The sequence below is a fragment of the Epinephelus moara genome, chromosome 10 (genome assembly GCF_006386435.1).
Source record: "Epinephelus moara isolate mb chromosome 10, YSFRI_EMoa_1.0, whole genome shotgun sequence".
In the NCBI taxonomy this organism is placed as follows: Eukaryota; Metazoa; Chordata; class Actinopteri; order Perciformes; family Serranidae; genus Epinephelus; species Epinephelus moara.
This window is the reverse complement of record NC_065515.1, coordinates 6,360,708-6,388,107: the sequence shown is the minus strand read 5'-3', so window position 1 is coordinate 6,388,107 and position 27,400 is coordinate 6,360,708. Positions and strand designations below refer to the sequence as shown.

The 27,400-nt window shown below is 40.9% G+C and overlaps 1 protein-coding gene across 4 annotated transcripts in view; it reads right to left on the bottom strand.

Moving 5' to 3' along the window:
- Window positions 1-27,400, bottom strand: part of LOC126396797 (cyclin-dependent kinase-like 5) — a 70,180-nt gene that overhangs the window by 23,564 nt on the left and 19,216 nt on the right. For all 4 annotated transcript variants that reach the window (XM_050055106.1, XM_050055105.1, XM_050055108.1 and 1 more), the window contains exons 4-7: window positions 4,038-4,083; window positions 3,745-3,881; window positions 3,527-3,647; window positions 942-1,001 (exon numbers count right to left, since the gene is read on the bottom strand). In XM_050055106.1, the coding sequence (XP_049911063.1) occupies window positions 942-1,001; window positions 3,527-3,647; window positions 3,745-3,881; window positions 4,038-4,083 (364 nt within the window). The remainder of the gene's footprint in view (window positions 1-941; window positions 1,002-3,526; window positions 3,648-3,744; window positions 3,882-4,037; window positions 4,084-27,400) is intronic.

Genomic DNA, 27,400 nt, shown 5'->3' with positions numbered 1-27,400 from the left:
TGCTTATATTCTTGAAGCAGCAGTACGACAACAACCTTGTTCTGCTAATGCTTCATCTGTTGAGGAGGAGAAGGGAGGTAGAAGGTCGAAGAAGGGAGATAGAAGACCGTGCTGTGGCGAATGGAAACCGGTGAGTGCAACAAGTCCGACTGCTCTATATCAGCCTGTTGCTATGCAGCCCGTTGCTATGCGCGCTATATACGTCATTGCGCCAGAAGGGCAAGGAAACGAGCATGCGCAGAAAGACCGGAATGAATTTAAAGAGGAATGAGTGTATACATGCACACAAAATTATGCTATTCGGAATGAAAAACAGAATAAACCACCCCCTTTAATCGGATTTAATTTTCAATCGGAATGACCGTTTACATGACCACTTTTAATCGGAATGGCCTTTCATCCCGATTAAAAGTGGAATTAAACTGTGCATGTAAACGTACTGACTGACACATTCATTTTGTACAGAACAACCTACAGTGAGAATAACTGTGCAGTGAGATGTAAACGTTCACAGTCGAGTCTGTTTGGCCTCTGTTTGTTCTCTCAATGCCTTTGGCTGACACAGAGCAAACAGCAGGTCTTCAGTCTCTCACTCCAGATTGCCTACACCATGTTGGCTATGCCATGTTTTCCGTTTCCCCCCGTTTTGTTGTGGCGCTACCAGATTGAATCAACGCACGATTAGCCTCTTGTTTTCCAACACGTTTCATTAACTGAGACGAGGGAAGAATGCAGCCTCCCCTGCAGCCTGAGGAACCAGGAGCGAGGGCTGCACACAAAGCTTTAGAGAACTGGATGAAGCCTGCCTGCTGCCCTCCTCAAGCACTGGCTCCAGCCAAATATAGTCTCTGTTGAAAATACTCCTTTTACATCACAGCTCCGACTGCTCGGCCACCTTTCTTGCAGCTCTTACAGTGCGAGCGTTTGATAGAGGTGCTCACCGAAGTCACAAAGCTTGAGGACGTCATCGGAGCTGATGAGAAGGTTTTCTGGCTTTATGTCTGAGGAGGAGAAACACAGATGGGGAGTGAGGCAACACATAAGCTGCAGAGGGGCATCGTCATTACATCATCACTACCATCATTCCTGACACCACATGTTGGGATTAAACTCTCTTACATTTAAGGTATCTTTGCTAAAAGCAGCAAAAAAAAGATGATGTTCAGACGGCAAGCAGAAGGGCCCAAAGCAGATTTTTTTTTCTTCTTAGATCTGTTTTTTTTTTTTCAAAGCAGTGTGAACGGCACAATTCACATCGCTTTGACTTTTTGTTCAAACTGCAGGCAAATCATATTTGTTTCTCAAATCAGATCTTTAAGACAGACTGTCCGCATTGTTATTCGCAAGTGATCTGATCTGATTTGTGTGTCCAGACAGCAACAACCTATCTGCATGGGATGCTGTGGTAATGACATGGCGTCAGTAACTCTGTAGCTATGCTGGTGAAGCAGCTTTCCAACGCCTAAGAATTAGAAATGGAAGCAAACAACAACAACAATAGATAAATAATCACAGAATACATACAATGTTGGATTTATCTTATCTTTAAAAGACACGGCTGTTCAAGGCTGAATTACGAAGCATCTGAAAGGGATACGATCGCACCAAAGCGCTCGAATGAAGGGCATGACGGCTAACCTTAGCTTCTGGGCAAAAATAAGAACATTTATTATATGTAGTGTTCCAGAGATATTTAACATTACTAACAGTGTGTCATTAGGACACTGCCAACCCCAGATTTAACTTCTATCATGTCCTGTGTGTCACATTTGTCTCATCAGTCCTGTTTAAGGCTTGATGGTGAGACAAACTCGTGCATTTAGCTCAGCAGGAAAAGCTCCGCTTCAGCAACACGGTCACGTTACGCAAAAGACACTCTGAACTCGATGAGCGACCAGCGCATGCAAACAGAGACGCATCTGTAGAAATCTAATTGGAGTCATAATTCAAATCACTTCCAAATGTGGTTTGAATCAGATTTGCAAAGATCATGTGGTTTTGTTTTTGCTCTCTGGACTTTCTAAATTAATCTGGACACAATCTGGATGGGCTGGAATCCTAATAAGGCCTTTCACATGAACGCTTATATTCAGATACAGGTCTGAGTTTTTGCAGACATATCAGAATTCATGCAACTTTTGTGTCACTCTGGATCAACATATGTCATAATTCTGCTCTGGCTCTGACTCCACATGCACACATACCTCTGTGCAGAAGTAGCAGCCAATGCTCCACAAAATAATAATAATAATAATAATAATAATAATGATTCAAAATTTGTCTCTCTTCCTCCTCATCCTCGTTATCATGTTTACAAAGTTGTTGGCTTCTGCTGCACATCTTTATAAATGAAACCATAAATGCTGACTTCAGTCACCTTCAAGTTGACTTCCCTTCGACAGTGTGCTGCGTGATTTATTTGTTGTTCTTTTGCACATGTGGGAAACAGCCAAAATGCACGGGGCATGGACGTGATGCGACACGTCTGCCGCAGCAGGGTGTGTCCATTATAATCAAAGTGAAGCTGCTACATTGACCACGGCCCTCCAACAGGTGAATACGTCATATAACTGTACAATCAGTTTTAAAATGATTTAAACGAATATTTCATTGCACCAGAGGCAACACGACACATCAGACCAAACTTGTATGTGTTTTTACATTTCACATTAAAATGACTCAATCAAATTAATGCATCCTGTTGTTCAAACAATCCAATTAATCAATTTAGTCTCAGTTAATAAAGTCTACACTTCAAAACCCTGCATAACCAAATGCATTATCACTTGGCAAAACTCAATATGCACACAGTAAAGACAGAGTCTGTGTAGCAGGTAAAAAACAAACAATAACAAACAATAAACACTCTGCTCAGCCTACACAACGCGCTGCATATGTACGCCATGTATTTCAGCTGTCAGTTCAGGACAGTGACTACTTCACGCTGGAATCTGATATTGGCCACATTTACTGTGAAAAATAATGTAAACAAACAAACAAAAAAATCAGATCTGAGCAATAAATCAGAATTCAGCACTGAGGCTCGCAGTGTGAACGACGCCAAAGAATCCTGAAAATCTAATTCTGTCAGTGAAAATTCACAGATTGCAGACAAACCATAACTTATACATCAAATCCTGGATAACTCTGTCATATGTGTGCCCGGGTATACCACAGGCCATTTGGACGCCTGCTCTGTTGCAGTCAGCGTGCCAAAAGCTCACATGGGCCATCTGGTTTCCTGCTCTGCTGCCACTGATTCGCCCAAAAGCTCACATCGTATGAACAATAGAGTGGTCGAGTTACAGACACATCAGAAAACCCATCAGGACACTGCTCCATGAGAGAATAATCACATTTATACTATTCACACTGAAAATGTTGTTGTTTCTTAGAATCTCTGCACAGATGGTGCTCAGTGATGGTGCAGCGGACCTGCATGAGCCTCGAATGTGTCTCCTCTGTCTCACTAACACCGTCTCACTCTCAGTGTTTTTATTACGTGTTCGGAAAACAGAGATTTTACCTCGGTGGACAATGTCATGCTTATGGCACCAGTGAATTGCTCTGATTAACTGGTAGATGTAGCTGCGCGCTTTGTCCGTCGGCACACCGTTTGGTAACTCCTCGAGCAGCTCGAGCATGTTCTGAAAGACAAAGAAAACACGACCAAAAAAATCACGATGACCACCACACAGTAACATTAAAATAATCATACAGCAAAGGCCTGTAGAAGAGGCTCACCTTCTCCACATACTCAAAGACGAGATAGAGCTTCCCTCTTCTGCGGAAGGCCTCTTTCAACTCAACAATATTCTCCTGCTTGAGGGTTCGGAGCATCTTAAGCTCCCGTAGTGTCGTTTCTTTAACCTCCTCATTTTCTGCGTGGAGGTGAGACAGAAAGGAAATATTAAACTTACAAGTAGTGATGAGGATGGGATGCATCCCCACAGAAATAAATATGAATTGTTTGAAATAACAAAAACAAAACACGAGTGTAACAAGTGTTCCCTGACGAGGACTTGTCGTCTACTTACCTTCACTGTCCTTGAATTTTTTAATGGCCACGATTTCATTGGTGTCCTGCAATAAAAACACACAGAGCAGCTCGTGAAAAATCAATCCTGCTGTTTATGGCTGCTGTCGATACATCGTGACACAGCAGCAGAGACAAAACACATAAAACAGTATTAATGCTGCTGCTTTTACCACTGACACATTCAGTGGTAACACAGCTTTACATTCAGCTGTGTGGGCTTCAACTGAAAATATATAAATGGTTTCATCTTTAACACAAACTAAATGTTTGAGTCCAAATCTGTAAACGTATAACATAAAATTTAAATACCACTTTGCAGTCATATCAGTATTCATGACAGAGGGCTCTGCTCTTAAACTGAGAGCTGTGTCTGTATCATGTACATCAGTGATCAGGATCATGGATGTATGAAGACAACTAGATACAGTGTTGGAGGCAGAGCTTTGTTGTTTCCTATGAAAGCTGCTCAGTGTCGCATGAAGCCAAAAAACTACCACATAAGATTACCCGGTTGATCAGCACTGCTTTCGCAACACTGGGCCCATAGAGCAGACACACTAGAGACTTCCACTGGCCCAGCTGGCGACTTCCGGTCTAGCGCACTGCTAACTTGAATGGAGTCACAATGATTCAATCATGCAGCTTTTCTAGACTTTCCAAATGTTATCAGACAGAATGGACCGAATACTGACAGCGTGACGAGTTGTGTCACGGGGTTGATATCTCTTTTACAATGTAAGTCTATGGGAGAAAGTCTTTTTCACTTGACTGCCTTGGATGTTTTAATTCCACTGTTTTTGCCACGACCATAATTGGCTTCAAAGCCTCTTGGGGACCTGGTCAGGACCCCCACAAGGGGTCATCAGACGAATCGAAGGTGTCATACAATGATTACAGGGCTGGGAAAAAGGAACATTTAAATCCTGCTTTACAAAATGATTTTATTTTTCCGATTTTTCTCTAATCTTTGATGTTTTTTCTTGTAAATATTGGATAGTTTCAGGCTTTTCCCCTCAAACGAACCAGTCTGATGTAGAGCTGCTACGATTTGTCAATTAATGGATTAGTTGATAGACAGGAAAATAACCTGCAACTATTTTGATAATGCATTATTTGTTAAAAGGAACATTTAACCCACAAAATCATCACTTGTATATCACTTACTCACCCTGTGTTATATTGAATTCATGATGTTTTACTTGCATGCTTCCACAGTGAACCAAGAATCCAAAATCTGAGAATTCTTCATGAATTGGTTTAAAATGTGAGTAAAACCACTTCTGCATAAAAAGTCTCACTCACAGACGAACAGTGCGCCTTGGTAAGCATGTGTGTTTTCAAATGCTGCTCAATGAAATGCATGAGCAAAGTTCAAACACACACATTTGCTACAGCGCACTACTTGTTTGCAGAAGTGTTTTTAAATTGTAAAGATTTAGTAAAAATGCATGCGTTTGGGAAGAACTGAGCATATGACTGGAGTTGTGTGAGAATCTGTAAACAGATAGTTTTATTTTATGTTTTCAAAGTTTCTCTGCAGTTAAAGCGTTGCTCTATTACTTCAACTCTTCCCAAATTTTCTGTTTTGGGATTCTTCGTTCACTGTGGAAGCATGCCAGAAAAAACGTTTTCTTCACAAATTTAATGCAACACAGGATGAGTAACTAATCTACAAATTCTAATTTTGTTGTTGAAGTATTCCTTGTAAGTAATTTTTCAAGCAGAAATACAAACATTTGATGGTTACAGGATCCAAATGAGACAATTTACTGCTTTTCTTGGAACATTAGAGCCAAACCTAAACTGAATATCTTTGGGTTTTGGACTGTTGGTTTTCTGATGATTTATGGACTGATTATTCAAGACAATGATGAATCAGTGATGAAAATAATCATTAGCTGCAGCCCTTGCCTAATGGACAAATCCCATCACATTTAAGCAAGTGTACGTAACCTGCTAAAAATAGCAGATTCCCCTTTCCACTAGAGTACTAGTACTAAAGTACACTAGAGAGGTGTACATGGCTCTGCAGGAGAAGAGTATGCCTTCCTATGTTTTTGTTGTGCCACCTTTGACCTCACAGACAGGCTGGGAAACAGGTTAGTAAACAGTAGAAAGCAGCATGGGGGCCAATGAAAACTTTACAGTGGTTACTTCTATATCTCTTACATATTCAGTCTCTTCCCAACTCGGTGCAGACTAATTTGGATCGATGTTTGAGCGCTGCTCGGGCAGAGACGGACGGTATCTTGTGATGGCACATCGTTGCATCTCACCAGGAAAGGGGCTAAAATTAGAGAGTTTTCCCAGGGTGGTGTGTTTTCATGAATGCCGAATCAAAAAAGGAGCTGGTAATTACCTGTGACTACTGCAGGGTCATTTGACCCTGGGTGCGAGTGAACACTGTAACCGTTCCCATTACATACGAAAGCCAGATGTTAGCAGGTTTTTGTGCAGTGGAATAGGAGCTATAGATATGCACCTCATGAGAAGGGTCACATGTAGATGGAGCTTTATCTTAAGGGGTCACAAACATAAAACACTGGGTCCCACTAGCTGAATGATTCACTGCTGAACTGTTGTGCAATTAGGACTGTGCACCTGGAAAACTGTTTAGCTTCTAAAAAAAAATCCTGCACAAAAAATCTCTGTCACTTGTTTACAGGCATGAGTGACATGAAATAATCAACAGTACATGAAGCAAACAAAGAAATCCAGAACTAATCACCACTGAGTCACTGTTTTGCTGAGACACTTCTCATCATCCCTCCATGAAGTTCTGTGCGAGAGACGCCCCACCACTAGCCCCATTTCTCGACATGTCCTAGTTAGGCCTGGTATTTCTGCCTATGGCTCAGAGCTGTGCTCCAGTTTCCCCCCCTCAGAAAGCCAAAGGCAGCATCGCGCCGCTCCAACATGGATCACAGTGAACAGTGAGCCCTCCTCCCAGCACGGAGAAATGTAAGATGACTCACAGCAGGGTCAACTCCATGAGCATCACTGTGCTGTGCACACACAAGGTAGCCTGAGTGAAGGGAGATGATGCGCTGCTGCAGGGTTTAAATTCAATAACCTGTTATATGTCTAAATGTTGTGCATCAACAGAGGAAATCAAACATGATCAGTAGCCACAGTTCATTTCAACTAACCTACATCACTTGAAAACTGTAGGCTATAATTGTACATCTAAGTCTTTACTTATGTAAGTCTGCACGCTGGTGCCAGCGCCTGCAGGCCTGCATGAAGATAGTCTGAGCCAAAATAATTCTCAGTCATTATTCTAACAGCGTTATGTGTGTCAAAGTATTATACCTGTCATATCTGCATATAATGAGCCATCTGTGAGAGTGGTTATGATCAATGCAACCACATATATCACAGCATAAAAGATTAACATGTGGTTATGGTTTAGTGGTTTTGACTCGCAGGCATTCACAGCTTTGGTCACCTCAAGACAATCGTCAAAGTTGCCGACAATGAGAACAATTTGCACACTGAATGGAAATCTATAATTCAGCTAAAGCCCAGTTTAGACCAAAGATTTACGATGAGATGTGTTAAAACATGCAACTACTTGTAATGCACCGTTCTGCAACGTTCTAAAAACCTGCTCGTTCACACCAATGCAACCAGATGAGACAGTGGTCACCAAGGTGGTGATTGGTATGTACTGAAGCTTTCAGAAAATATCTACATTTGTAGTTACTACTTGGACATTGGTGTAAATGGAATTTAAAAGTAGTAAGATAGTCCTTACTGCCGTATAAATTTAAAGCAGCAGTGGGGTTTTCTTTATTGGGAGTTACAAGGTGGAAATATTTCATGACTGGGCGTGGTGATTTCTGAGTTTCAAAGTCTTGTTGCCACATTTTTTTCCACCCTCAAATCCACTGCTGTCAATGAAGATGTGCGAAAGGTGAGCTCAAAAGCGAAAGCAACACCACTGCAGTGCACAAATGTTCCCAAGTGTCTATTTTTCAGGGGGAGACAGCTGTGCCATGAGGTTCAACTTCTGGAACAAAGCAGCGTGCACTACATGTCATATGACGAGGAACAACCAATGACAGCCAGCAGATATCTTTCCTTTCTTTCATAAGATGGAGGTGACGTTGATCATTTTAGTGCACGGCCACCAACAGCTCTACGACCTGCCCCACAGACGATATTTCAATACACACCTAAAAAACAACACCTGGAAGAAGATCAGCTCAGAATTCAGGATTTATGGGATGCAGGCTAAGATACGGTGCTGGTTGTGGTTGCTTAGCAATGTCAGGCGCAACCTGCTTCTGTGCTCTTGAAACCTGCCGTGAGTAGGACACAGAGAGAAGCCCCAGCGCCCGACCTCAGGTTTTCCAGGCAGTTAAAGATGCAGCATGTGTATGAGCCTTTAGGCAGTGACCTCATTTAGGATTCTTGTGGCCTGAGGGTGGAAGCTCCTCCTGAGCCTCTCAGTGGTGGCCTGGTGTAAGTGGTACCTTCTTTCGGACCTCAAAAGGAAGAAAAGGCTGTTAAGCAGGTGGTTGGGACCCTTAATGATTCTCCTGGCCTCAGTCTTGCAGTCTTGTCCATTAGGCAGGGTAGAGATATGCCTATAGTGTGATCAGCTGAACAAACCACTCTTCGCAGGGTCTTGCGATCCTGCTCAGAGCTGGTTCCTGCCAGGCAGTGTTGCTCCCCATCAGGACGCTCTTGACTGTACAGAAGCACAGAATCCTAGTATTTTAGGGGATATGCTGAATTTCCTCAAGCATCTCAGGTAAAACGGTGTGTGCCTTTCTCACTGCTGAGTCAGTATGGAGTGCCCAGGTCAGGCCTTCGAGTTTTGATTTAATGCCTGAACCCGATCAAGGCAAAGCAGACCCACAAGGTTCGGGCTGGGCCATAATTTCTCTACATTTCCCTGGGCTTAAATCGTGATGGGTTCTAGACAATTTCCCAGTGCTATGAGTGTTGTATTTCTTTTTTTAAAGACTATTTTCTGGGCATTTTTCCTTTTATTAACAGTACAGCTTAAGGTAGAGAGGAAATGTGGGAGAAAGAGGGTTGGTTACATTCAGCAAAGGGCTGCGGGTGGAGATCGAGCCCGGGCTGCTGGAAAGGCATCAGCCAACACAGGGTGCACACTCTACCAGGTGAGCTAGAGGCAGTCTGAGCGTTCTATTTCTATATGAATTAACAAACAGCTAAATTTTACTTTTACTGTGCTTGGGGCTCTGCTGCTTTGAGAGTACGTTCCAACAATGCCCCAAATTTATAAACAATCCAGGGACACTCTGAATGACTTTTTACAAACGTACCCCATGTCATAAATGTCTGTTACTGCAGTTGAAAGACTTTAGTTGACTTTAGTTTGTAATATATGCTTTATAAATATATACAAATATTTAAATCATAGTAAAAAGTGGGTTTTTAATCGGACTCTGGCTCAAAACAGCTGCCATGGTAGACAGACAGAAACTGGGCCTGATTTTTTGGGCCGAATCAAAGCTCTAGGGGACAGCGAAATACTTGAAGCTGCCCATCCTCTCCACCAAGGACCCGTTGATATTAAGGAGGGCGTAGTTCCTTCCCTGCTTCTTTCTAAACTCGACTATCAGCTCCTCAGTCTTGTTGAAGTTCAGGAGTAGGTTGTTGTTCTGACACCAGCAGGTCAGGTCATCTTCTTCCTTCTAGTAACCTTTTTACTGTTATTCATGATCAGGTTCATCACAGCTGTGTCGTCAGCAAACTTAATGATGGCAATAAGAAATAGTTCCACCATGTGACTCCCTGTGAAACTAGTTTTCACATCTCCAAACCACCCAAACTTCACAGTTATTAACTTCAATACTTCAGAGACCCAAGTCAACCTGTTAGAATTCCGCGCTCCAATTCACAACCCATCACATCAATCATTTAATAAGTCAGTTCCTGTTATTTCTGCTTCACGTCCAAACTGCAGGAAGGGTTAGAGATAATATCGCGCTTGTGTTCACATTAATCTCTCATTTGTTAAAAGCCACAGCCAATTAAGTTTTGCAGTTTATTATGTGTGCATGTTCACGTTGGTGGGATAAGTGCGGTACACCAGCTGCTCTGAACCTTTTTGTGTAACATTTTATTTTAAGCTCTTTAGGAATTCCCATGTGGCGATGGACTGTGAGGCTCATTTGTGTGGGAGAGAACCCAAGCTGCGTAAATTATTATTTACTATGAACATGCTGTCCCTCTTACACGACCTGTAATAGCACAGATTTGGAACTTAGGTCAAACGAAACCACCTACTGACACCTCTTAAAGTCCCCAAAGGTGCAGGATCTATACCCAACACACCAGGGTGCAGAGAGAAGGTTATCAGCCAAAAGAATGTGTCAGTAAAATTAGTACAAAAAGAATGATGCAGGATTTATTAAAAAATAATCCAATGTGTAATTAAGTTAAAGAAAATAATCAGTAAGTGCTGCAAACTAGTACAGCTCATTGAAAGAATTATTCAGCAGCAATCTGCTGCTCACATCCCAGAGAACATCTGCTGTGACGTTGACAAAGTTGTGATTAAATCTTCTACTGTTGGATCATTATTCAGTTTCTCACAACTCACAGTGGAGACACTGATACATCAGTTTTATAACTATGTAAATATCACCCACTGGAAATAATAAAAGAAACAATTAATTACTTACTTACTCATTCATTTCATAACCTTGATTAAAGCAGCCACCTCGTGTGTTTTCCAAGGCACAATTAGTCAGTGGAGGATGCAGTCATACCCGCGCTGTGTGACATTCCTACATGCATCATGCTGTCGTATTTTTCATCCGGTCTGAAGTGCATGCTGCCAAAGTTCTGTGGCAAACTGCAACACTGAGCCCGGCATTAAGGCCATCAATTTTGTGTCAAAGACTCGATGCCGCGCAGAGCGTGGCATGATCAAATTAATAATGCCAAGATCCCATGTCATGTCTCTGTTTACACTGTCCAAATAAGGGGATCAAACATGAACTGCTTGGCGGTGGAACGTGTTAATAACAGCCTGGTGGGTCTCTGGGATAATGAACGCTCGGAGTGCAAAGCCAACAAAGAGTTCAGGAAATCACCTCAAAATAAAACACAAAAAAGAAGGGCTGAACTAAATGTTTGTTTTTACATTTAAAGCTTCTATCGAGGTTTTTGAAAGAAGCACCGAATGTCTGTTGTCACACTGTATGATGTCATAACACTAAAAAAAACAAAATAAATAAAATAAAAATCCTCACACAAAATAATAATAAAAAGATCAAAAAGATCTAAAATTGTTGTAGAGGAGAGACGACCACGCCCACTTAGGAGATCAGAAATGTTTCATACCACTGGTATAGCACCGTAGACACTTCTATAGTTTGTATTTTTGCGGCTGTATTTGAGGATGTATCTTTGTAGATGTTTGTGGTATTTGTGGATCTCTTCTTCTCTCCTTTTCTGTTTTTTTGTATTTTCTTTTCAAAAGCCTCCTGTGGGCCGGTGTTGCAAATTTGCATTTCCCTTCAAACACTAAACCCTGTGCATCTTGTTCTTGTAGAGAAATGTATGTTAATGCTACTGTGGTGTCCATATACAATAAACTAAACCAATATTAGTCATGAGGCCTAATCTTTATCTGTAACTGTGCAGAAGTACCAGATTTAAACAGAACAAATCGACATTAAAAAAGCATTCCTACTGCAAATTTATTTCTGTTGCAAGTCAAACTTTTCTTCAGTAGATCTCTTGGTTTCCACACACAGCACTTCCTGTAATGACAGAGTTCCCTCCTTTGGCCCACTGAGTATCTCTCAACAGCAGGTTGCTGAAGCAGCACTTCAGGTAACGCAGGTGATGTTTAAAGTGATAGAAACAAAAAGACCCTACAAGACACTGGAGACGACGCCTGTGGACCTCAATACTGGACTTTACTCTGAGAGGAGTAAGCAATGCTGTGCTGTGGCAAAACTGGTGCTAGTGACCCTCCGACTGTAATAACACAGATATGTGAAGACATTTGTGGTTTATATGCATGTTGTGAGGACATATGAATGTTTATCACTGTTTGATGAGCCCTTTATTTCTTACTTATCTTTCATATGTGCAAAATGTTCATATTAAAGGGAACTTTCACTGCAAACTGAAATATATATTCCTCCTCTTTCCTGTAATGTTATTTATCAGTCTAAATTGTTGAGTGTTGGTGATATCTGTAGTCTTCTCTCCAGTATAATGGAACTAAACGGCACTCAACTTGTGGTGCTCAAAGTGCCCAAAAAGGACATTTAAAAAACTCAGCAACAATGTCTCTTTCCAGAAATCATGACCTGGTTACTCAAGATGATCCACAGACCTTGTTGTGAGCAGTTTTATGTCAGAAATATCTTCCACAGAAATAAAATGGATAGAAAGAAACATTGAACTGTCTGCCATGGTCATTTGACTGATACAAAAGAAAATGGCGACTGTTCTAGTTCCTAAAATGTTGAGGCAGAGGGTACTTGCTGTAGCTCTGGTTGAGGGTGAGAGGCTGTCAGTAAATAGTTTGTTAGGCACAGGGAAACAGGGATCTGTGTGGGTACATGAGACCCTAAAAAAGAGGGTGGATCATGGGGAGTACCACCAGTTGGTCCAGGAGCTTCTCTTCCATGATGGCTGTTTCCAGGCATATTTTAGAATGACTCAGGGGCAGTTTGACAACCTGCTGTCTATCAACGTACCGTATAGCTCTGGGTATCCAGCAACCGCTACCACCAGTTTCTCCTCCATTGTTTACCAACTGTAAACTTGTTTTTGCGCTCTGAGATGAAGTTTTTTTTAACTCGAGGAGTTCAGAGCGCTCCAGCAAAAACGCCAGGCGCTTAGAGCACAGAAATGCGAGGTGTGTCGCAACGCAAAAACCGCCAGCAAAAAGCTTCATTCTCATTAAAATCAATTACAAAAAGCCGCCTCCAGCTGCTACAATGTGTGTGATCAGGGCCTAATGGTGTCCTCCTCGGCTGAGCTGCAACGTTTGTGAGCTCAAGGATGCTACTGTAGGTGAGCTAGCAGTAGATGTACACGTCCTTCTGCACAGTGATTCAGTTGACAGGTGTAGTTTGGTAGAAAGAAAATAGTTCCTACATTAGATTGCTAACAAGATCTGTGGATTATCTTGAGTAACCAGTTCATGATTCCTGCAAAGAGACATTGCTGTTGAGTTCTGCAGATGTTTATTTTTTTTGGCTCTTTAAGCACCAGAAGCCGAGTGCCATCAAGTTCCAAGGCAGATATCTCTACAGCTGATATCTCCAACACTCTGCAACTCAACCCAAAACAATCTAGATTGATAAATAGCACTACACGTAAGAGGAAAAATATGTATTTTGGATTTGTGGGGCGAATTGTCACTTTAAAAGGTCAATAAAGAGCCACATCATGTGGCACAAAGAGAAAAGAAATGAGCCTCTGGCCTGCAGCGGTGTGCCATCTGTTACCAACAAAGCCAAACGCAACACATTTCTTCATCCATGCACTTTGGCTTCTACACAACACAACACACTCTGCAACATTAGTCCTGTTATGTTATTTACAGTTACACAGACCTGTGGTGTCTGATAATAGAGTGGGCTGGTTCACCCTGTGGTAAATGACAAATGCAAACCGCAGACAGAAATCAGCCAGGGAAGGACATGAACTGGGGTAAAAGCCAGAGCCAAAGAGAAACTTTAAATTAATGAATAACTAAGCCAAACTGCACTTTAGACCAGTGCTGTGAATGCTGCATTATATTGTAGAGCTTTACATCCATTGTTAGCATTAAAATGTAGTTCACCGCAAACTGAAAGAAAATCAGAAAAAGGCCACATCCAGGACATGAGAGTCCAGTCACAAAGGGTCCATCAACAGGTGGGATGGGCCTGACAGTCTGCGTCCGACAATGCCTCAGAATTAGACTTTAAATAGCTTCTATCTACCAGGGGACAATGACGACTTTAACATTCAGACAGGAAACTCGTGTCCCCTCTCCGTCTCTCCGTCTCTCTCTCTGGCTCCTGATAGGACCACATAGACAAGTGCTCCACTCAAGGTGACCCATTTAATGCTAGATGTGAAAGTCCTTTTTTCCTCAGCCGTCCCAGTTTCTGTTCACTGGGTGCAAAAATAACTGTTCCCTTCAAAGGGGGCGGATAGACTTTTTTTTTCCTCCACTAAATAAATCTAGATGTTACTGACAGCCACTCAGCTTATTTAGGAGGAATAAAAATTTAAGCCGACCGCATCAATTCTATTATCTGTAGAAAAAGCGCCATCGGTTACGCAACCTTAAATATGACGCCGGAGCAGTAAAAAAGGTAATTGAAAAAAGGGACATTTTTGATCAAGATAGGACAAACAACAGATGACTGCAGAGCGCCACTGACTCACATGGCAGCTCTTAAAACAGTGATGGGCTTAATAGATCTGGTCAGTACACTAATTACTCACTTTTGGATCATTGCATCTCCATGTAACAACGAAGTCACAGGCAAAAGGACATTAAGGAATCATTTCCAGGAGATAATAGATTTCGTCTCACTGGGCAAAGTGACGCAGCATTAAAGAGTAAATCATCCGTGAATCACACAGAGCAGAGCTGAGGACTTTTTTAGCTGCTCTTTTTAAAGTGAACTTTTTTAGCACACTGTGTGGTCACACCCGAAATAGTGACACCGATACTACACGAACTGACACATAGTCTGAAATGCTAAATAATAGTCTCTATTGACCTTTCAGCAGCAAGGAAGTAGGAATGTGTTGTGTTGTGTAGTTGTGTAGTCATCTGTTGCTGGTGCTGTATTTTCACAAATATATGATTTAGATATATCCTCCAGAGACTCTGTGTCCTCATATGAGGACATCACATTTTGGGCTTACTTGACCTTATACTTCATTCTACTTAAAGGTAGGGTCTGGAGGATTTTCCAGTTGCTGTTTGTAAACACACATTCAAATTTGGCCCCTCCTATCAGGCTCAACTGCGCGCTGCCCCTCCCCACAGTTGTTACACAAAATGATTCAAAGCTCAATCCTCACACTACATTAGAGGTGGGAATCTTTGGGCACCTCACGATTCGATAACGATTACGATTCAGGGGCTACGATTCGATTATAAAACGATTATTGATACATCTTTAATTTATGTATATTTATGCACTTTTTCACAACACACATTTCTTTTTGTCTCACTGAATAAGCATTCAACACTTGCAATTTTTAAAAACAGTGCATTTGTAATAAGAAACAGTTGAATTCATTTCCATTATATTTTATTAAACATATAAATGGAAATGCGTGCAAACTGGAAAGTTACAACTTCGTTGTATGGAACCAAAGGTAACAACAGGTATCTTAAATCACAAGATAAAATGCGCAGTTAGAGTAACAAATGATTCGGTGGCGACAGACGTCCACGCATCACATGTAACTGCGATCCTACCTGCCTTCAACAGCGAGGCCATGACTTCTGTTTTGGTTTGGTTGTAGAGTGTCGGTGAAATAGCGTCGGGATGGGATGGTGTATCTGGGCTCCAGTGTATGCAGCAGTGCTCGAAATCCCTGATTTTCCACGACAGAATAAGGACGCAAATCCTTGGCAATAAATGCCGCGATGGCCTTCGTAATTCGCTTCGCCTTTTCCGATGAGGGTGGCAGCTTTCTAATTGCTTCCTCGATTGTTCTCTGGTCGGTAGCGCCACTAGTTGCCGCAGCAACAACAGCCTGCCGTCTCCCTGACTCCTCCGTCAGGTGGAATCGAGTTACATGGCTTCTCATGTTTGTTGTGTTGCCAAAGTATTTTATTTTAGCACGACACAGCTTACATATAACGTGGCTCTTGTCCAGTTCGCTTCCGCCGTCAACGTTGTAGAAGCCGAAGTATTTCCACACATCTGCTTTTAAATTAGAAGAAGCTGTTCAGCTCTCACGGCGAGGTGGGTAGCGGTCAGCCATGTTTGTTTTCCTCTGTGCGCGTGTCGGCGTGTCTGCTCCAGGTGCGCATCCCAAAGTGTCCCGGAGATGACACGTACCGCGCTTCTTAGTTCCGCATTATTTAGAACCTTCTGTATTACTCTAATTAACAGATTTAAATAATCGAAATTTGGACGTTTGTGAATCGATTCAGATTCGTCCACATCCGAATCACGATCCATCTAAGATTCGGAAACTTCCCCCACCCCTACACTACATCAAGCCATATATTAGCTAAACGTAAAGTTATTTGCATCGGTTGATAGTCGGAATTAGCCTCCACAATAAACTGCGTAGGAATTACAGTTGTTGTAATGGAAAAGTTGATAAATTAGCAAACTAGCACAAGCTAACCGGCCTGTATTTGGGATTTACCTGTTCAACAGAAAGCAGGCCAACTCCGCGTCGCTGTAACGTTACATCCCGAGCCTCTCCTTCAATGCTCGAAAGCGGGTGAAAGCCACCCCGATATTCACACGAGTTTTGGCCCGTGCTTTATCAGCTCGGCGTTTTGCCTCACTCACATTTAATTTTCTTTTCTTCGTGGGTACGTCTGTATCCGCCATTTCTCCCAGGTGTACGGAGCCCGGAGGTACGGAAGAAGGCTTCACAGAAGAGGTTCAGGCAAGGCTCGCACTGGTGCACGCTCGGACATGCTCTGGCACGGCACCTGCGCTCTCTCATTGGCTGGGGAAATCTCCGCCCAGAAGCGGTCTGAGCTCACAAAAACATCAAAATACAGTTAAAGGGCAGGAGCTCTGCAAACAGAGTCCCCACCACACATGAGTAGAAGCCCATAGGTGATGATTAACCAGGATTTCATTTGTATATGTCTACAAGTATATTTTGTTTTGTTTGAAAATCCTCCAGATCCTACCTTTAACTTAGACTTGTACTCGTTCACTTCTGTTTTTTACCATCTAGTGGTAGTAAGAGCACAATACAGTAACCCATGTAAAAACAAGATGGCAGCCATCTCTGCCAAGTCTGTCTGCAGCCATTCCCAAAACAAAAGTGGACAAGGTCCAAAACCTGATCACATTTTATGGTTTAGACTTGTTTATTTATGATTAATAATGTTTGTAGTTTGACATGGCAACAAATTTGCCCAATTTGAGCAACAGAAACAAGATAAGACACTGTCTATTAGGAAGTACTTATTTGAGGACATCGTGACTTTATTGTCGTCTCATTTGAGGACATTAGGACTGAATTATCTGTAACAATGTTTAGTTTTTTATACTTGTTGGGTCCTACTGATCCCAAATAGAGTACAAAATGAACGACTTTCTTCTACAGCATTCTTAAATCAATTGTGGACTGCTGTTAGCAAAGGTGGACTTGAGCCCTTTGATTTGAAAATACTTAAATAACTCCCCCGAAGCCCAAAGATTAAAAAGTATGTTATTTAAAAATTATGCCATGAATCATTTTCATTCTTGTATAAAAACTATGCAGTGGTCAACAACAAATGATTTGCAGTATATAAACGTCAAAAATTACAGACAGAGAGGCAACAACTTCCAAGAAACTTGGTTTGACAAATAAGTACAAATAAAAAGCATTTACAATTTTTGTAAATTTAATGCATTAATTTGTTGTTAAAATAACAATACATACCGTGGAGAGCGCATCATGGCTTGTTTAGGACTCAAAACTCAAAGTTTAGGACTTGGAAAAGGATAGATGTTCTTATTTTCACTCTAAGCAATGACAACAATGAATTCAGAAACTACTTCTTGAAGCATCACTGCTCTTGACATTTTTCACCATAACCAAATCATGCTACTGTTATAGCACACATTAAGCTAGCTGAGCTACTTGTAAACTGGTTAATGATCTAAAATTAGAAACACATATCCATCAATGAATTTAAGGGCATCATAAAGAATGTGGTAACATGTGCTTGTTTTTCTTGAGAGGCCATTATGTTTGAATAGTTGTTGTTTTATTGTCGAATTTTTGTTTTATACGTTGTATTTGTTGCATTTTAAATGTGCTTTGATTGGCTGCTACCTCGGCCGGGTCTCTCTTGTTAAAGAGATTTTCAATCTCAATGAGACTTTCTGGTTAAATAAATAAATGTGGTGGAAAACTTTGTGCCAAACATCATCTCTTAACCAGATTAAAATGGACATGTGTTCTCAACAACTGTCCATAGCAGCCGCCAGTTAAGAGACAACACAAACAAATGTGGATTTACTAATAAATGATTATTTCCACAGATTTTTGAACCGTTACTTGACAGTTCAAAGTCAGGGAGAGGGAGATATTTTGGTGATTAACACAAGACTGAGAGCAGATAGACCCAGCAGAAGTACAAATTTGATTAAAATTTTATGTGTGTGCACTATCCATCGGCTTAATTGGTAGCAGAGGCACCCGCAGTACCGCGCTGGCTGGCACATAAATCATGTCCTTAAGGCTGGGAGCAATACACCATGAGAGAAGAGTATATAAACATAACTGCCTGTTGATCTTACTAAAAAAAATAGTGTAAAACTATAGGATGGTGCAAAAACAGACCCTAAATATGGTTTGATATTGTTCTAAAAAAAAATACCAATGAGTGTATTGAACATACTGCTTCACCATTGGCATCTGTCTGTAGCCCTCGGGGGTTCTGTGAACCTAAACCATGCCAGGAAAATACAACCCTGTGCCATACTGGAGCTGCCAGAAGCTTTCACCATAAGCAGCAAGCATGTAGACTCCTTTTGGCATGTGCCACATATGTTCTTACTCACTTGCTAATAATAGATGACTCATGTGATCACACGATGCTTCTGCGGCTCAGGAGAGCACTTGCTGTGTTTGCTGCTCCCACAAAAAAGCACTTGTTTATGTTCAATAACAGGATTGATCATGCAAAGCAGGCTGTGTACAGTGTTAATTATTCTCTGCAGAGTTTCCTACAGAGTGCAGCTAATAAATGTGTTGACCTTTTGTTTGATGGAGATTGATTTACGTGTTTGTTTAGCTGTCTGTTTCTTCTCACATGTCAACTAATGCATGGACATCCCTGTCAAGAGGTATTTTTATCTGCAGTCAAATCAAGCTGATGTCTTTCCCTTAGATTTTCATGCCAACATCACATTAGCTTCTGCTCTAAGAACATTAGGGTCAGCTGTCCTCCTCCTCCTGTTCCTATCAGCTCAGCCTTTACAGCATATAACAGTAAATGTACGATTGTATTGCCTCAGTTTTTATGCACACAGTTTCAATATGTTAAACTGTTTATTTGCTAATTCTATGGATTAAAGATGAAATGCTGAATGCACATACGAAGCACTTAATTCTAAATGACAAGCTCAACTTTTCATAACAGTCACCTCATATTAGTTGTCGTAGTTAGAATAACTAGACTTACAGGTTACAGTTACAGTTTACTTCCATGTCTATAAAAATATGAATGCTTTCCCGGCAACACAGAGGATCTATACAGTGTCAAAAATCAACCTTATGGGGCGTCGGTGGCTTAGTGGCAGAGGAGGCGCCCCATGTACAAGGCTGTTGCCGCAGCGGCCCAGGTTCGACTCCAGCCTGTGGCCCTTTGCTGCATGCCACTCCCCTCTCTCTTCCCCTTCACACTTGTCTGTTCTATCAATTAAAGGCTAAAAATGCCCCCAAAAAATCTTAAAAAAAAAAAAAATTCAACCTTATTCAACAGTGAATAAAATTCAGTGTAAATTATGGATGTTTATTTCAAATATACATATTTTTCCTGGCCAAAATGTACACATATGGGTATGACTTTAGTATTAAGTTATTTAAAAATGCTGCAGTCAAACAACTTGAAAATGATCACAGAGGTATTTAGTAACCCGTTGAACAAGAATATCATGGGGTTTAACGATAACACCTTCATTCGATTTTTAAATAGAATTTTTAAAATCTGTAGAAATGAATGGGATATTGTTATGATTTTAGCAACTAGTTAGTTTTTAATTACGTGACTGTTTTGGTACAAACACTGACCTGCCAGTGTGGCAAACAGCCTTCTGAGATTTACTCTCCAAACAGAAAATCTACCTGTTTTTTTGGCGTTGGCAAGTGTTAATTTCGGACCCTTAATCTAAACAATCAGCACAGTGTCAGGTGAGCACCCAAGATTGTTGATGGTCGATTTTTATCCTATTAGACATTTGTATGAAGTTTTGTCATAATAAATTCCTGAGTTATGGCCACAAATACGTTTTATGAGGTCACAGTGACCTTGACCTCTGACCACTAATTTGTAATCAGTTCATTCTTGAGTCCAGCTGGATGTTCACTGTGTGTACCAAATCTGAGGAAAATCCCTCAAGGCCTTCTTGAGGTATAGCATTCACGAGAATTAAATGAAAACCAAGTCACAGTGACCTTGACCTTTAAGAACCAAATTCTACTCATTGAATCCAAGTGCCACGTTGACGTTTGTGCCAAATTTGAAGAAATGTCCTCACTGTGTTCTGTCTAATGGACATGGCCAGAGTGACTTTAACCTTTGACCATAAAATTCTAATCAGTTCATTCTTGAGTCCATGTGGACGCTTGTGCCAAATCTGAAGAAATTCCTTTAAGGTGCTCTTGAGATATTGGATTTATGAGTATAAGACAGATAAGGTCACAGTGACCTTGACCTTTAACCTATGTCCATTAAATTTTAATCAGTTCATCCTTGAGTTAGAGTGGACGTTTACCAAATCTGAAGAAATTCCCTCAAGGTATTCTTGAGATATTGTGTTCACGAGAAGCGACAGACAGACAGACAATCCAAGAACATGACGCTTCCGACCACAACTATCCCCAGACACAAATTCCTTCCTTCCTTCATCCCTGTCTGCATTTGAGCCTGGAATGCTACCTTACCGATGGTGATGATGATGATGACACAGTGACAGTGACAACATTACTCTTCTAATATCTTAAAGCAGTGTGTTTCATTTGCAGCAATGATCCTGGGCGGTGACGCCCATGTCCAGAATTACAGAGATGAGTCATGTTCTGATGGTGATGTATGCTACACTCGTAATGCTGATGTTGCTAGGTGATGTTGACAATATTCATTGTTCATTATATTATTTATAGCCTCTGTGGGGTTATGGTGGACACTTTAAAGCGTGCTAAAAGAGGAGCTGAAACGACTCGAGACAATTCTCAACTGTGTGAGCCACCCTGGGAACATGTTCCTGTCATCTCCTGCATGTTTCCATTATACTGTATGTTTTATGTCTTGCTGTGTGTTTCTACGCTCACTGCAGCACAAATTACCCACTCAGGAGAAATAATAAATTGACATGAATTGACTCATAATCATAATACAGCTTTGTACAATATGGAGGATTTGATGCAAAGGGAATCCTCACCCTACGTTACTTTAAATACGTCTGTGTACTGTAGGTTGCCCGTCTTCCTCTTGTTGCTATTTATATCATCTAAATATAAGAAAATGCAACATGCATGATACATAATGCATCACCTGGTGTGTTCTCGAGTGCTCTGAGACCTTGAGCCATCAAATAGAAAATAAAACATTTGCATATAAAATTCTGTTATAAAATTACAGAAAAGCAAAAGTAAACTGCTGTAAAATGCAGTATGAATGTGGATATGTTCACTGGATAATGTAACAGTTTTATCAGTGTTTTAAGAGTAGCTGCTGCTTGCACCTTAAACCTTGTATTTTATCCTCATATTTTTTGTTTAGTTCCTTTACTTTTAGACCAAATCACGGTGATGTCACACTAACACTAGATAACTGGTAATTATTTTGAATTGTGGAGATAAATTCAAATCTGTAAACTTGGTGGTCTGACCTATCAGACGTTTCTGCTGTACTGTGTTGCTTTACTGGCGTCTTTAATAAACCAAATCTTCCAGCAGGAAGCTAAACAATGTGGATGGGGGCTGCAGCAAAACTTATTTTAGCCACCTAAATGAAAAAAATAAAAATGAATATCAGTACAAACACAGAAGTGTTTCTGAGTTTAACTCGCCAAAAGCAAAATCTACCTGCCGCTTGACGGTTGTTAATTTCAGACCCTGAATCAGCACAGTTTCAAAATGGGCACCCAAGATTCTTAAGTAATGGCCAAAAAAGTGTTGCTGAACATAATGACATCACAGTGAAGCTAGTCTCGCTCACTAGACCTTTCTCAAGAAAAGAAAGGTCTGGCTGTGCCGACTCTCACTTTAAGATTGGAGAAAAAAACGCCCCGGCTTTTTTTATTTCTTTCAACCAATCACAATCGTTCTGGGCGGTGCCACAGCAACGGTGCGCTTGCAAAAATATTGCCGGGGGGAAACAGGTTTTGGTGTAAAACGCCCACAAAAATATCGCCTACCATGGCAGAAAAATGGCTACATCCCCGCAAGATCAAACACCGCAAAAGTTAGTACTACATCCCCGCAAGATCAAACACCGCAAAAGTTAGTAAAGGACGTGTTGAAAACTGCTACACAAGGAGGTGGTAGGGCGGGACTTCAGCGGGTGGCTCGTTCCGCCCAATGAGAGGCTGATCTATGCAGTGAACTTCCGCCCACTCAGACTACAGTGAAGCTGACCTTAGATCTTTTGGATCTAAATTTTGGAGCTAAGCAATGTACTGCTGTGGAGTGGGGGCTGCAGCAAATATATATACTATACACTTTACTAACAGTGCACTATATGCACTGTTGCTGTAAAATAAACTAATAAAGTTAAGTAAATCAATCTGATGATAATAAGCCCATATCAATAATATAGTATTATTAACAAGTAATAGTAATATTAACAATAAGCCAACAATAAGACTTCCTGTTCTGTGCGCTGATCATTTCAGCTAATCTCTATAAACAGCATCTAAATATATTTTGTAAAAGCTAATATAAAGCTAAATCATCTTCAGGGTTCAAAGATAGCATTTCAGCCAATGTGTTCCACCTCTCTACACGAACTTTTGACCTGCCGATCAAGCGTCATTTGTAAATACTGCTCTGACTAAATGGAAAACAAACAGAAAGCCAGAATGCTCTCGATACCTAAATCTTGTCCCGTTGCCTTCAGATCCTGCTCACATATACATACATCTGTTAATACATATCATTTGGAAAATAAACATGCTCACAGCTGTGCTGTTACACCTGCTGTATCTGTGCTTCCTCATCTGCACTCTGTCATCACTGTAATGGGATCTTATTCTATATGTGCAGTATACCAAGCATGCAATTAGGTAAGGAGGTAACCAGCCTGTATACTGTCAACAAAAACAAACATGGCAGGTGTATGTTTATCATTAGCGGTGTTAATGAACAGCCTGCACTTCATTTTTCTTTAGATAAGAAAAAGAACCATCTCTTCTTTAGACGTAAAAACCACACACACACCTGCTCTGCAATCTCCTTCAAGATATCTTTGTGTCATCACATACTATGAAACACTGACTTTATTGGTGATTTGAAGAACAAAAAAATGTCCTTTCATACTGGAGACATATCAATCTGCACTCGTGACTTTTTCTTCTGTGTGGGCAGATACTTTTTCAATGATGCAAACTACTTGAAGGACTGCATTTACACTTGTCTGACTCTGGCTGATATCCAATCATTATGTAGCCAGAGACCACCTCCGCAGCCAGAGCCAGGGCTTTTCATAAAGAAGCTTAATTTTATAAATCTCCTACAATTAATGAAAACATATTACAGATAATTAAATACTTAAAATCCTCCAAAATGAATCATTTAAGACCGAGGAGATGGAGCACTGACGCTGTCAATGTTTTACCTCTCTGTAGTCAGAGTGGCTGGGGAAACCAGTTCATGGGACGATAAGCACATTCAGGGTGACGCTGTGTGGAGTGTGCATTCCTGAGAGGTGTTCCACGCTTAAATAAATACTCGCCACAGCTATGTTTACCCTCTCACTCACATTTCCCATAGTGCCACATGCTAAGGTACTGCCAATGACCATGCACGAGCCTTATCCAGGATTTAGATTAAGTGCTAGAAAGAAGCTTTTGTATTGGCCTTACTTCAGAGGCAAGTTTCAACGTGGACACAAAGTGTTTCATTGGTATATAAACAGGTCCCAGAGTTGGGTGGGAGGACTTACAACACCTACAACTGAAACTACTGATAAAAAAAGTGTGCCACACACTCAAGAGCACTGAGAAGAAAACACACCTCAATTTACTATTCCTATTGTTTGAGGTTAAGTTACTTCCAGTCGAATTTTGCTGCTGAATAAAGCAAACATGCTCAGGATAATAATGTATCTCACCGTCAGGGTTTTTGGGTAAATACAGTTAATTGCAGCTTGCAACACAAAACAGCCCGGTCTTGTGAAACGCAAGATAAACTCCTGAACTATGAGCCACCCCTGCTCACACACAGTGAGTATATAAAAACCTGCTTCTTTTAAATCCCCTGTATCACGACCACATGTGAAGAACATGTGCAGAAATTTTCAGTGAAAGAGTACAAACTTTTTTCTGGGTCAAGTGAGAGCCACATGTAGGTTAGCTTGCTCTAATCTACCAAGAGTAAACATACCTAATAACATGTCAATGAACTCAAGGGCAAACTGAAACAAACAAAAAGGGTGGTTTCCACTCTCAGGGCTGATATTCCCAGTTTCGTCAATACAGTGGATTAACAAACAAAACACCAGCACCACAAGTTTACAGCAGAACTGTGACACAGCTGGCTTTGAATCTGATGAATAAAACACACAAGTACTATTAGCGTCCAAAGAGAGTATTCTGTATGATTCCTTCAAATTAAAAAAAGACATTTTGAGCAGTTATCTTGATGACGAATGAGAGGTTCATGAGGTTCTTTGGGAGTGATATTATCTTTTTTTTTTTTTTTTTTTTTTTTTACATCTGAAGCTTCAATTGAGGAGTTCAAAAGGAAGCTTCGAATGTCTGTCATCATGCTTTACGACATCATCTCACTAAGGTGAGACAGTTTTTCTGACCGCAGTAAAAATGTTTTTAAAAGGATTGAAGCAGGATATAAAAACTAGGGCTGTACCTGACTCAGAATTACGTCAGTCAAATGAGATTCAGCCATTTAATACGAATATTCGACAATTCCGTTTTGTTTCTTTTTTTCTTGTAAAGTTTTTAAGTTTTAACAGGGCTTAGAGGGTAATATAGTAAACAAGCTAACGGCACAAATGACCTCCCCAACTGACGATTCGAATCTCCGACTTTCAAGGGGCAGCCCTTCTAAAAACATGTTTTGAATTTGGGAAATGGTTACATCTATCTTTTTTCATTGAATTTTGACTAATACTAATAATATAAGTGTCACCTAATCTTTATCTGCAACAGTGAAAAAATACTGAGTTAAGACAGAATAAGTAGACATGCCAAAAAAAAAAAATCTGTGCAGCAGTCGAATGTTGATTGAAAATTTGAATGTCACCGTTACGAATGTAGCTTCGAAGCCCAACTATTTGGTACAGCCCTGTTGGAAGGGCACCCTAGTGGGCACGTTATTATGTTTTATCTACCAAGAGGACACTTTTGCCACATTTTTTCTGTTGGGTTTTGTTTTCTGAAACATCAGGGTACCAAGGGGGACGGTAAGTTAGTTGAGCCTTCAAAGTCCCCTCACCAGAGTCCTCTTTCTCCTCAACTCTTTTTTACTCAAAAAAAAAAATTTTTTTTTTTTTTGAAGGGCTTCATTTTTAGCGATTGACTGCACGTATAACAATAACTTACATATCATAGTTTAGTAAGTTGTAATCTTTAGTTGCTCACTGTGCTAATAAATGATTTTTCTGTTTTGCTTATGTCTATTTTTATTGGCAAATGTGAGTAAAATACTCAGACTGTAGATGTGTGTACCAAATTTCATGGCAATCCATTCTTTTTTGAGAAATTTCACACAAAATCAGAGGTGTCAGGTTCATGTTGGCACCAGAGGAAAATTCAGGGTATCATCAAAGTCATTAGGATCATTACTCTTCAGGGAACCATGAATGTCTGAAAAAGAATTCATCACAGTCCATTCAACGGTTGTTGAGATTTTTAAGTCTGGACCAAAGTAGTCTCTATATACAGACTCTACATTCAGTGAATGTAGAGTCTGTAGGCAAACCCCAGAGATCTTGCCTCCGGAAGAAGAGCGGAAGAGCCCTGGTTGCCGGGTGTAGGCTGTTTGTAGTCCACGTGATATTGACCAATCACGTTTGAGCCGGCTGCAGTTGTTGCCAGGTTAAACGGTCCATGCGGTGAACTAACGAGGCGGAACATAATTGCCGTCACTGCAAACTCTGAATCCATCGCAATGGTTCAGCATATTTACTTATATATAAACGGAAGTCGGAAACGGAAATTCACCTCCTCTGCCCAAATCAAATCGGTATGCCAAAACATCGGGGGTCTGCCCCCAGAGGCTGTATTCGGTGTCTGCCGGAAGTCAGACACCGAATACAGCCGATGGGTTCCGAGAATGGGACCAAAGTGGCAGACTGATTGCTCAAGTCACGTCCCTGGCATAGCTAAAAATCAAAGGATTTTCATTTGTCAGATCTGTTTCAGCTTAAACGTGATATTTTAAAAACAGATGCATATTGACTTTACCAACATCCTCACTGAGACTCCATAATATGATGAAGATCAGTGACTAAAGCCTGGAGTAATTAGTTTACGATAAATTAGCATAATTCATAAGGTTTTATCAGATTAAAGAAAAAGACCTGAAGCATCCTTGTGACTCAGTTGGCAAAAGGTGCATACGTAGCTGCAGCATCCTTGAATCTAGTTCCCCCCCGAATGTTCTCTCATCCCACCACACTGTAACACAGTGTTCCCGCTGCAGACTGGGCATAAAAAAAGAATTAGTAAACCCAAACATGTTCTTTTAGAGATCCATTTACACGGACAAGAAATTAATAAAGCATGAGCCAGAACTACAACACAAAAGCTTCACTGTGTCCCAGCATGCTCAACACTTTTGACACAGCAGCATGTTGCAGTTTCATTCTGCCTGCTCTCTTTATGAAATCGCCGTGGCAAAAATTTGGCAAGAGCGGACAACACTGAGTGAAGCAGGAGAGTTAAAAAAAACATGAGTTCGCTGGCAAAACACAAAGTCTGTGTCCCTGTACTGGGTAACAATAACTGGACTCTGATGCAGAGCTGCAACATCAAGCATCGTATCTTATTTCTGCTTCATGATTGTCTGTGTTCTGTCATTAAATTCTGTTAACATGGGGTTTATGCATGGACAGGGCTCGACAGTGCGAGCGCTTCACTCGCATTTGCGACTAAAAATAGGTGCGTGCGAACTGTAAAAAATATTTAGGGGCACATGTGCGCATAAAAAAATCAGCCAAAGCAGCCTATATTTTTGTCAATAAAAAAATATGATAATCTAACCGCAACTGTTGGAGGAACTCCAGCCGCCTTCCCTTTTCCC